Source organism: Athene cunicularia (genome assembly GCF_003259725.1).
Source record: "Athene cunicularia isolate RWA chromosome 1 unlocalized genomic scaffold, athCun1 chr1_part1, whole genome shotgun sequence".
Classification (NCBI taxonomy): Eukaryota; Metazoa; Chordata; class Aves; order Strigiformes; family Strigidae; genus Athene; species Athene cunicularia.
In genome coordinates, this window is record NW_020799091.1 from 93,258,536 (window position 1) to 93,271,558 (window position 13,023).

Sequence of the window (13,023 nt, forward strand, 5' to 3'; positions counted from 1 at the left end):
AAAGATAACTGCATTCAAAACTTGAGGAAAGGCCATGCAGACCACTCTCAAAGTGAGTGCCGCTGCCAGCTAGGAGGAAACTGAGCTCTGCTGGCACTTTCTAGAAGTCAGGCCCAGACTAATTCACCTTGTAGCACTGGCCCTGCCTCAAAGTCCCTCACCTTCTTGGCAATGCCTGTTGCTGAGGGATGAGTGCAGACAGTGACCATCTTCACCAGACCTCACTCTCCTCAGCATGTTACAGCCCTTCAGCAGAGTAATAGCCCTGCCTGTTTCTGAATGAGCTTCAAAGGCAGCCCAGCCATACAGCCACGCATGTATTCAACAGCTGCACCTTACCATTATGCACAAACCCAATGAAACACCACCAATTTCTATAATACTATAATAAATGTCATAACAACCTCGCTTTTTTTTTTTTTTCTTTTGCCACTGGTTAGCAGAAAGTTAATCTTTTCTATAAAATATGACTGAGACAAAAAATGTTTGGAGCAATGATACTAGAGCAGCAGATACCCTCCCCTGCAGGACTCACTTTCCTTTTAATGACTTTCCAAAGATTTTTCCCTTCCAGTGGGAACAAGAATGCCAGATGGATATCTTCTGCTTGGGCAAGACCATACTGGACTGGCTCCGCACCAAACCACAGTCAGAGACATGAACAACAGATAAAATTCTCAATGAAAATTAAAACACACTTTTAGGGGGTAATACAGGAACAAACACATCTAGGAGCCATGGGGATATAAACAGTCCAAACAACTTAATGAACTTTGTAGTTGGCTGGAAAAAATGTCACTGGCACAGAGTCTTATTTAGAAATGAAAAGAGTTCTGTCTTGATTAATCCCAAGGAGCTAATAAAGTTACAAATACTTGTAAACCATGTCAGATATATATCTTATACTGTGGTCTAAATAGCAGAAATTTCAGGGACAGAAATAATCCAATTACTTTTCAATGATTTCCCCCACTGATGAAGGTAGCAACATTTCCATTAAGAACAGATGCTGTCCCTCAGTCGAACAGTGAATGAGATCTGGGCACTCAGACACTCTGGCAGATCCTTGCAACTAACAGTTGTACTTATTCAGAAGTGCGCAATATTCTGCGCAACATTTTCCATTGTGTCACAGAGTAGCTACTACACCATTTTTGTCGTGTTTTCACAGCCTCTTCTGCTTTTGTGGTTGTGTGGGTGGACAGGCATGGTCAATACATGCGAGTCACAGTGAGGAACCTGTACGTGTGTGAGCGCGGGCAGAGGAAGTCGCTATGCATGCATGCTCGACTGAGACCCTTCCAACTGTGATTCCAGGAAAAACTTGCATGGTCCCTGGTGGAAAAACAAGTGTTCAGACAGTAAAATTATCATGAATAGGGAAACCGGACACTCTTACTGCATATTTTCTCACACTTTTTATTCCAGCAAATTAAAATCTGAATGAAAATCTCTGGATGGCATGCAGAGAACAAAGTATCATGAGATAAATGTCTGCTGAATTTTGAGCTGTCTTAGTGATGTGTGTTGTGTTGCCAATGTATCCCTGTGGTTTCCATTTCCACCACTTTCTTCTTTAACCTCCCATGCTCGTGGATAGAAGTTCTCATAAAGGGTATGCTCAAGGGAAAGATACAGCATTTTAACAAAATGTCATCTTACCCTTGTGGATTCATGCTGGCCTCATGCAGACATGTATACATATATGCATTTCCCTTGCCATAGTCTCAGTTTTCTGAAAGCAGAGCACAATGTGGATTGCATCTGCTGTGTAAATATATGAGCAACATACAGAATTGGGATTCCATCCCTCCCCTAAAATATAATCAATGCACAACCTGGTGCATTTTGAAAAGCAAAAATAAATAAAACTCTAAAAAAACCCAATACTTTCTCTAGAGCAGTCTTATGAACTGTACAGGGATTGCTTGTTTTGACCAAGGGGATATATTATACCCTGAGTGGGGGTGAAAACCATTAGGGGAAGAAAAATAACCCTAACCTTTCCCTTAGTTTATAGACAATTTGCCTTTCTAACTTGTCCCATGACCTCCTTAACCATCTGTTGTCTTCTCTCCTTCAGCCAAAATACGCTAAATTCTAGCAACAGACCTTAAACAAACACAATAACTCTTCAGGGAGATGTGCAACAATGCAAACCCTCAGCTGTCCTACTTTTGGAAATTAAGTAGAACTGACAGGAATAAGAGAAACAACCACTGATGAGAGGAGATGTGTCAGTCCCTAAAACCGTTCACTCAGAGAAGGTCCAAACATGACTTAGCAGCTTTTTTCTCCTAACAAATCTCCCAAGGTTCTGAGTGGGAGAACATATAAGGGATACAGCTGCACACACAACAGCAGTTCTTTATTTGCAGTCTCACTGCGTGGCAAACACATATGCACACTCAAACATGCACACATGAAGAAAGAGAAATGCACATCTCTGCACCCCGGCTGAGGTATAGCAGGACCAGTCAGTATGTTAATCCTATTTGTTTCAGAATGGCAGACTTACATACTGCTAATGCAAGCATACTTAAAGAGCAGAATAAAGGGGATCACAACTCCTCATCCATGCTAGGGAGAAACAGCTCCTAAGTGATGCAGAAAACTAAAGCCTGTAATCTCTTAAATATTCAAAATAGGCTCTTAAATCATCCTGTGAAAGTTGTCTCTCAGCAACTCCAGACCTCAAAGGCTGAATGACTGAACAGCACTTTCAATAATGAAATAAATATTTGTCTTTACAAAGGCATTATTTCCTTGTTTCCACTTAGAGCTAATATTAACTATTACGAACAAGCACACAAAAAAAATCTTCCTGTGCGGGCAAGAACATTTCAAATGCCTGTACTTAAGATCCTTTTAAAACAAAATCTACTGGTCAAGGGAGCAAATTACTTGCATTTTTTTAATAATAAAACTGGGAACCACCACAAGTACAACTGTAGCAGGATTTTTTTTTTTTTCTGAGGCATAGTACAGTTGTAAAGATGATGGAGGAAAGCATGAACTCTAGTCCATCTTTCTTTTCTTCTTACAAGATCAGTTCCTACGAAGTTTAACTTGGAGCTTAATTTGGGCGTATTTATGCAAGTCATCCGGTCTTAAAAATGTGTTTACCATGGTTTTGTATGTCTGCCTGCCTACCTTTCTGTTCTTCTTTTTACATTTTCCACTTAACATTTTGGGAAGACCCAGTCTGCTAACATCAATGCAACAAAGACAGCATTTTCTACGCCCTGCTAAGAAAAGACAGAAGTGTTCATAGGCTTAAAATTTGTCCGATATGTAGCTCCTCTGATGAAGTAGAGAAAAAGGACCTGATTCTGTACCTTTAAATCCCATCAGTCTTTTTATTCATTGTACTGACTTTGAATTTGGCTTCCATTCCACCATTAGTTACAATGCTGTACAGGTGAAGAACAGCATGTCATGTCAATAATTCATCAAACTGTGGAAGAGCAAGAAACGTAATGAAAGGTCAATGTTCACAAGCAACATAAACATACTTCAGAGCAATGCTGTGGCACAAAGGCTGTCAAATGGTAGCTAAGGGAGAGTAGAAAGGAGGTAGCCAGTCTAACAAGGCTCTTCATTCCAGCACAGAAATGAGAAGGGAATCCAAAGACTGGAAGGCAAATTCAGGCCCCTGCCAAGGAAGAGTGAGGAAGATGTTAAAAGTAAGAACAATGAGTTCTCTGAATGAACCACCCACTAACATAAAATGCCATGTAGATCTGCTTCTCTTGGGGGTTGTGGGTTAATCCTGGAGGTCTTTCTGGAGGCAATGCTCTAGCCTAGCATTTGCTGGAGATCTCAGAGCCCTTTGGTGGCTTACAGGAGTCAAAATAGGCTTAACGGTCCTTTTGGCCTCTGGAAAGTCAGCATGTCAAATACAGATCCCTTACAGGACAGGGAATGAGTAGGATACCCGTGGAGGCAAATATGCCAGAGTCCCACAGCTGCTGTTTCCTCTGCTACCACCTTTGGGATCAGAATGACAGCGTCTGAGGGGAGCCTGGGTGGAAATGGCAGGGAGGTAGGTCAGCCTTGGAGGCCAGCCAGCTTTCTTATCATTCTGGTGCAGCACATTCAGAAAGCAAATTCAGGGGGTTTTCTTTGTTCTTTGAAGCAAAGGGAGTCTTGTGGCTGAAACCAACGGCCCCAGGAGCTGTGGTTACATGAGGTCCCGGAAGTGCTGACGCCTGGCGAAGCTGAAGGGCTGGAGCCAGATGGCAGACCAGGGGAGACGGCAGCCAGTGCTTTCCTGAACAGGGTCCCCTCAACTGTCACAAAGTCATGGATCAATGTTTGTTTTGCAGTGCTGGCGGTGCAACATGACCACCCAAGTGTTAGTATTTCAGCTCTTTGCCTCTTACTACTGGCGAGCCTGTACCCCATGTTCCTGCATTGCCCAAAGCAGTGAAGTCTCAGTCTCCTCTGGAATCAGGCTCTAGTACAAACCATGATCAAGTTTGGACAGAGTCCCCAGGCTCACAGCTGCTCGTACCTGAAGGTGGCCATGGTGGCCCCCTGAGTGCTCACGGTGGCTCTGAGAGCTTTTGGAGAGTGCAGCCCATGCAGAAGTCCATGCCATTGCTCCCTTGCCTGTACCTGCTCAGTGCATGGCCCTGGCTACTGGAGCAGCTGCCCTGCTACAGTCTGGACAAAGGAGAAAGTTACTCTGAGGAAAGGTAACATATGAACTTGTGGTGCACCAGCTGCTTGGCAAGAATCACTTGGGAATAGATTGTTATGTGGCAAAGCTTATGTCCTTTTCATTGCCTTCTGGAGGATTTCAGGGAAGTAGCATGAGAATGAACAGTGTCCACAGAGCAGCTGACACCCTGCCAGTTCACATCCTACTTCACCCCAGGAGAAATTACTTCTATGACATTAAAGACAAAAACTCATCTTAAATATCAACAAATGATGGCAAATTCTTTTAACAGAAAAGGGCAGAGTCTTCAAAATTTCTCCTTCAGAAATGAAGGTCAGGAATAATTATCTCTGAGATTTGTAAAGACAAAGATCGTGTTACTGCCTTGTCCCATCACAGAAGCACTTACCAGTTCTCTACAATTTAGATCTTCTTTTCCAAATCTCTCTCTTTTTTATTCTTTCTTTCTCCCTCTATTTTTCCTACTAAACCTCTGCTACTAAGAAATACATCAGATGACCTCAAAGAGAAAAATCAAGTTGCAATTGATAAGCTGAAAAACAAAACTGAAAATTAAAAAGTCACTTCTCTCAATCTGAGCTGTAACGGTATAGCTGTTTACATTGCTCCACCAAAGTTTGCCTACATTGCATCATTCCAATATCAGCGATGGATGGACAAAGAGGCCATATTGCAATATTATCCAGAGACAAGTGCAAGAAAAAAAAAGAAGTAAAGCAGTCAGGAAAGCTAGAATTAAAACATTAGAAAATATTGCATATATGGAAACAATGATGCAAGAAAGGTCAGCACTGAGGGCCAAAGGAAGATGTTGGAGAGCTAGATGATCATCAGTTGATGAGCCAGACGGTATTGCTTCATGTTTACTTTCTGGGGCAAGCCCTGCCCTGGTGTGAATAGAAGAGAGGGCTGCACAACCATGGCTGCATTTCATGGCACGACAGCACGCACAAAACCAGACAGTATTCACAGGTAGATCCTCACCTGCACTCATTGGAAGACTGACAGCTAACGACATGTCTCTAACTGTAACACTACTCAGTGTATTATACCAGTTATGGAATCAGTCTTAATATCTTGACAGCTACATCTCCTAGAAGACTGGGCTTTTAGGGGAATTCAGCCAAACCACTCATCTGTCCTACAACCACATTTTCAAAAGCCCGTATGCCACGCTACACCGTATCTACATGTTGCATTGCAAGTGGTATCGGACAGAATTTTTGGAGACATTTAAGGGCCAGAACAGCTTTTTACAATAAAATGGAACTACAGTTGTCATCAAATCTGCTTCTAGTAGTAGTAGTATAACATTTTTGATCAAATAATTCAATAAACAACATAAGACATACAGATTTCAGTTCCTGTTCCTTGCAACTTGGCACTCCTATCACATCCTGTTGTGTTACACAGTTTCCTATTTGACTGTGCTATGAGGAGATATAAACCTTTTTCTAAATTTTCTAATTTCTAGTTCTAAAGACAACATTAAAACCTTATTTTAGGTATGTGGTAGGCACTGTGTTCATCTGGACACAATGTATCCAGGAATACAATCGTGTTTTTCTTCAAGAAGGATTTTTTTTTTTAAATCAGATTATTTTCCAAAACGTGTTAGGTTCTTCAGTTCATGGCAATGGCTTATAGCAGGACAGATGCATGTTTGCTTTCCACTGTAATATTGAGAATACTGTTTACTATACTTGTTGTTCCTAAAATAGATTTCTAAATGGTTCATCTAGACTGTCAGTTTGGAATACTCCATCAATTTCCAAACCCATGCTTAATATGTTTCATTATCTCAAATCAGAGCTCATTTAGTTTAACAGTGTAATATTGACATAAATAAAAACATAAGCAAGTTACAATTAGATTATAAAATCAATATTCTTTTATTCTGCTTCTTAAAGTTCTTAATGTCCAATGAGATATAGAACCAAAATCTTTAATTTGTACAACAAATACCTGTACTGCATTTTATACTTATGTCCTTAGAGTAAACTTTAATCTTGAGCCTATTACATAAGTAGATTTGCATTTGAAAATATCTCACCTGTTCAGCCCTTACCAAGATGGCTCTTAAACATTTTCTCTGAACATTTCATTAGCTCTCTTCCCAGAAGATTGGAATGATCAGAGAGATCAGAGTTGCATGACATTGTATTAACCCATTATATGGATTCATCCATGTGTGAATTGTATTACAGTTTGGAAAGGCTGAAGCATGAAATTAATTTTAGTAGGTCCTATATATTTTAGCATATAGTATATACTAAAACAGTGTATTAGTAGGTCCTTAATATTTTAGTACTAAGAGATCAGTTGCTTTATGCATCACAAACTCCCTCTTCATGCTCTCTGTAGAGAGTTTGCCAGTCACTGGGTCCCAGACTTAGCTGTGATGGGTTTTTTTAATTGCTCAGAGGATTTTATCAATGTGGGATAAGAAATGGCATGCTGAAGAAGTTGTCCTGCAAACCAGGGTCTTCCTTTAGGGAAGGAAAACTTCAGCTGGGTGGTCTCAAACTCATTCCTTATCTTCTTTAGCTAAAGGCCTCTGCATCTGACTTGATTCTGAGTTTATTCTTCAGCTGTGCCCTCTCTCTTGTCATTCTTATGGTTAATGTATTAAACCTGGGCAAAAGAAAATAATCCTTCTCCAGAAGGCATTTCACACTCCAAAACCTGTGAACTCCATTTCCACAACAGTCTCCTTGATGCATTATTTGGTGTCCTTAGCAGATGAGCTTTTGCCTCGTGATCAGAGCAAACCATATCTGGCAGAAATGAAGATGAGTAAGGAGCAGAGGTCAATTCTCTTTTACACTCTTTTGCCTGGGATCACTCACAACACGGGATCAGCATAGGACAACGTGCACTAAGTAGGAGAGGCTCAAGAGACCTCTTCAGTAATTACATATTGTTCTCAATACTTCTAATTTCAACACATCCACACATACAGTGAGCAGATGAAAGTATTGCCAAGTGATTTCCTTGCTTTTCTTAAACCAACAGGAAAACAACTGTCTCATTATGCACAACTAATAAAGACTGTGAATGTCAGCCCTCCTTTCTAACAAAAGTGTGAGACAGAGAGCATAGAGAGCAAACAGACAGACTATTGTTTTCTCTTAGTTCATTCACTTCTGTCAAATATATTTCTTGGCAGTTCTTTTCCATAACATCAAGCCAAGCTCACCATCTCAAAGGATCTTCTCAGAATCATGAAACATTTTATTTGGCATTACATCTTTTCCCTCAATTTCATCACCAGTCTGTTCTCAGCAGCCAGCTTTGCTGTTTTACTCCAGATGTCTCCACTAGTGAAGGAAACTATTTGCTTTTGTGCAAACTGTCCTCCCCTCATCCTCTATTTTTAAGATGCAATGTCTCTTTTCCACTTGCTACTTCTGCTAGCTTCTCTGTAGACAGAGAAAAAGTGTTGAAAAAGTGTTGGAAAATCGTTCACACCTCATACCTTCTTTTACTCTTTACCTATACATAAAATTGCACAAGTAGTCAGAGCTACTGTGATTTTTCTCTTGACTTTTTTCTCAGTTGCAAGTCATACTTTATTAGCTTTAGTGTCACACACCGAAATCTCCACAGTGCAAAAGCCAGACATTTGTGGAGACTGTTCCATAAGGATCTGGTGTATTTCAAATGTCACAGCACAGTTATACATTTATTGATGGAAGAACAAGAGGGCCACAGGATACCTATTCCATTTGTGTATGATCCTGCTTGTCCGGCATCAGTGTGCTCAATATGGACTGCTCTTCTACAGCAGCAGTGATCTGCTGCTTGAAGAGTTACTTCTGAATGTTTTCCAAGAAGAAAGGAGGATTATTATCCTTAGGGCAGTAGTCAATTCATTTTGTAAGTCTATTTTTGATTGCTTTACCACTTGACATTATTTGGATTATGCCTTTTACCTCCTTTTTCTAATAACAGATTAGTTTACTGTTGTGTGACTCCTTTTAGTCTTTTTATTAATTTCTGCTCTTTCTTCTGCTATATCTTCTGTGCAGGTGACGTACCAAAAGACAAACAAATTGCTTTGCAGTTGTCTAGTTAGATGTTAGTTAGTGCACAATCTAAACATGGCAGAGAACATACAAGCACCATAACCCACGCTGGGTAGGCTGTAGTACTTTTATGTGATTGCTTTACATTGAAGATCACTGATCAGCATTTGCTTTTTTTTTCCTCTACTGCAATCCCATTTGCAGGTATTTTCCACCCTTTTAATTACACTCTGATATGTGATGCACCAGAATGCTTCTCTTCTTGGGATCCTTTTCCTGGCAATCATCCAATGTACTAGCAGCACTGCAGTCATGGAGGGTTTGACAAGATTTTTTGTAGAGAACCTGTGCATTAAAAACTTTATCAGGAAATACATGCTAGCTAATTTTTACATAGCCTTGCACCATTTAAATTTTTATCATGGTGATTTTAAAGCTCTCTATCCCAAAAGTTATTTGCTGAAAACATATATACCATGGTCCTGTAGACTCTGACATTTCTATCGTACCTGAATTTAACATTGATTTCTCCACTTACAGTGAATGAATACTGTCCAACTGACTCCAGTGAGGCCATCGTTGTTAATAGCAGGGTACTACCTATCATTTCTAATTTAAGATGAAGACCAATTAGGCTTGAGGACAGATTTTGATTTTCCAGATACTTCTGTTCCTGTGAAAATAGCTGAGGATTTTTATTTTTCTGTATTCCAGGGTAAGTTCTCCCAGCGCCTAGCATGCATAATATCATTTCAAGGTTTTTCTAGTTAAAGTTACTCTCCAGTCGCATGCAGTGCATGAGCTGGGTTGTTCTGCTCATCTCGACAATGTAGCTGTTAAAAACATGGTTCATGAATGTTTGAGTGGTCCCTAGTCTAGGTACTCCTTCTTAATGTGTTTTAACTGTGTCTCCATCATCTGCTGCAAACTTGCTATGCCTTCATCATAGATATCTCTCTTAAGTTTGGATATTATCTTATTACCTCCTGTTTTGTCTTGGCATGTTTGTGCATGATGGGGAGAGGTTCAGTGCAGGAAACTAAACAGTGATCACACCTCTTTTTGTTTTGTCACTGTGTCATTGTGCCTGCTGCTAATGACACAGGCATCTGCTTTTCAAATGAGTGACAAGCTCTAACCTAAAAACTTTTCAGCGTTCAACTGTCCTCTGCGACTAATTTTATGTGCATTTCTTTCATGGCTGTCCTGCTCCAAAACCAGTTCAAATCCTCCACAGCATGTACAGACATGACACCCATTTTTCAATTGTCCCCAAAGATATTCAATCTGTTTGAGATTTTCTTTTTTTCTATATATGTAGAGAAATGTATGTCTGTTACACTAAGTCTAGTCAGTCTCTCTGGATCCTCAATAATTGCATTAGTGAGCTTGTCACTGAAGGTGTGTGTTTTGCAGATACAGCTGTTCTCTTTGCCTGATATCTATTTGAAAACAATCAGCTCTCTGGCTTTCTGGTATGTAGATCACTTCTCTGTCTCACAGCCTGAAAAAATTACAATATTGTTTTCCTCCTCTTTTTTTTTTTTTCCCCCCCAATTCTTCCCATTGTTTCAAATTTTAAAGTCCATAGACAACAGATTTACCACGCACAAGTCACAGGAGTTAGTTTCTTCTTCTGACAGCCTTAAAGAACTTAATCTAATTGTATCAAGTAGTCCAGACCCTCATAAGAAAGGACAAATTAACTGTCAACAATAAGGTTTTTTTACCAGTACTCTGCTTTAGGAGCTCAGCTGTCTCTGCCTCTCTCACACCAACATACACATGCACACACACACACAGGGGAAGGAACTAAATGGATCATTGTTGAGACACTTCTGTGACTTAAACAGAGAGCAGCAGCTACCTAAGATTGCACCTATGTACTACAACTGGAATGGGCTTTGCTCTTTAGCAACCTCAAACATTTCAATTTTCCGAAGCTGAGATCTATCTTTCCTGTCATAAGCATTTTAGAAGCCAAATCAGACAGCTTTGTGTGTGATTTGCCTTGTGACTATCCTATATTGTATTTTTTTTAACAAAAGAAAACAAATAAATATACATTTTTGCATTACTAAAACTAGACCTTGGGAAATAAAATAACTGCTTATAAATATTCACAGTATTCTCTGATAAAAAGGAAGTCTTAATGTAACTTTCAGATCCACACAGAGCAGCAATAGTAACTTTGATCCACATCTTAGTAGTAGCTTTGATACATGACTTTGAGGTTGGCCCTTCTTCAAGGTGTGGATTGCACCAGATAACCTTCAGAGGTGCTTTCCTGATGGAATTTTTCTACAGGCCTATGGGTAGTAGGGAGGAGGAGCCACATCTCTGATGAAAACTTTTCACATAGGCTTTTCAAACATCCTTGCTTGTTATCATTTATCTTTGATGTGATACTTGTAGGGGAAAGATCACGTAACTGTTTTTAAACCCTAAGCCAAATACCCTGACTTATTACTAGTAAGCAACATATTAACAAATCAATATCTAAAAGAAGAAAAATGAATTGCTACTTGGTGTAAGTAAAAGGAACCACATCATCTGCAATGATCCTCCACTGCAGCTGATTTTCCCTTTTTGGTTGTGGGTGAAGAAATAAGGGAACAACCCCAAGAAACATCTTATATCTAATGGCAGTGATTTGGCAGCAAGAGTCTGCTTTTTATTAACCGCAGGGTTGTTCAGTGTTGTGCGGTAGGAACAGAGTCACTGGCAGAAGAATATCCTTATGTTTCAAGCCCTCTGGGGAATTCTGCAGGTAGAGGCAACTTAAGACCTGCCTAAGGCTGGGCCTTAATGAAACACCATTTGGAAGGCAAATAGAAGACAAAGTTGCCTTATAGAAAACTCATCAAGGATTTCAAGCAATGCAGATTTAAAAGCCTGGTGCAGGCAAAGAGATTTGCACCTGACCTTTTCAAATCCCAAAGAGGCTCCTGGCTATGGAGACACATTTGCTTTTCTTGCGTATTCTGAGATTTGTTTTCACCAAAACTGGTGTAGTAATAGGCTGGTCTTATTCTCCATGTATGAAAAGAGCATGATAAAAACTACTACAAAAAGCACAGGAAGAGTGCATTCAAGGTATGCATTTTCGAAAGAACAAATTTATATCCAAAACTCTAAAAAAATCACCTGTGAAGTTAAGCCACAAGTATTTAAAGTAAAGAAGCTTTTAAGCCACAGAGAACCATCCCTTGTTCACCAAGTGTCTGTTATTAAAACAACACCTAAAATATCAAGAGAGTAATTCCCAAACTAGGATATTCCATCGGGAAATATTTCAGTGAGAGATGCAAATTGACTGCTGCCAGCAGTCTAGCAGGCTGTTCTGGTTCAACCATAATTCCACAGGAATATTTATCTTCCTTTAAGTTTAATGCAAATTTAAGCCTATCCCCTCAAACTGATCACTGATTTACAGCGTATTGGCTGATACCCAGAGAGCCTGAAGTAATGCTGGCTTTAAGACTCCAAACCGAGAGCCCTCCTTCCTGCTGCGGGCTGGCAGTGGAAACAGCACTGTGACCTGCAGGTCTTGCACAACCCTGGAGTTTCTTGTTCATCATGGACAAATCAATTGGTATGCCCAGGGTGACTCAGAACCAAGACCAAATAAAACATTGAGGTGGCAATCTTTTTTTTTTTTTTTTTTTTTTTAAGCAACTGTCACTGCTGCGTTGGTCTGGGGCAGCGGCAGCTTCACGGCCTGTGTAGCTAACGCTCGTGTTGGCGAAGTCCCAGCTGGGCTGAAATGCCTGACAGTAAAGAGGCCAAACACATCCACTGTGGTGTGGGGCCAGAAACAAAAGTGCTGGTGAACGCGAACCACAGCTTTCAAACAGCCGACTACAGCTCCAACGCCCCTTATCAAGGCGATTCTGTCAGAACTTTTATCGTCTATGTCTTCAGGTGTGGTCATGCACCCTGTCAAATCACACTTAAGGTTAGTTACTAATTATGCAATTGCAAACCTGGCGTCTTTTGAAACGTGTTTCGAAACACGACAGCAGAGCCCCCGGGTTCCTGGCGGGCTTTGCACAGCCCCCCTGGGTGCCCTCTGACCCCCCCAACGCCGAGCGGGGCCGTGGGACGCTGCTGTCTCCGAGCTGTATCGCCAGAGCCGGGGTCCAGCCCTGACCCCCAGGTCCTCCGAGGCAGCGCCCAGAGCCGGCGGTGAGGGGCGCCCCGCCTGAGGGGCACCGACAGCCTCCCCGCGCGGGGGGACACACGGCTTTGCGGGGGGGCCGAGAGCCCCAGCGAGGCTTTGGGAAGGGCTCCGCGGCGGTGGACGAG

General features: G+C 41.0%; 1 protein-coding gene across 1 annotated transcript in view; it reads left to right on the forward strand.

The window, feature by feature from the left end:
- The first annotated feature begins 12,481 nt into the window (after nt 1-12,481).
- The window catches only part of ICOSLG (inducible T cell costimulator ligand), a 14,357-nt gene continuing 13,815 nt past the window's right edge, over nt 12,482-13,023 (forward strand). Inside the window, exon 1 of the mRNA XM_026846392.1 lies at nt 12,482-12,639. Coding sequence (XP_026702193.1) covers nt 12,482-12,639 — 158 coding nt within the window. The remainder of the gene's footprint in view (nt 12,640-13,023) is intronic.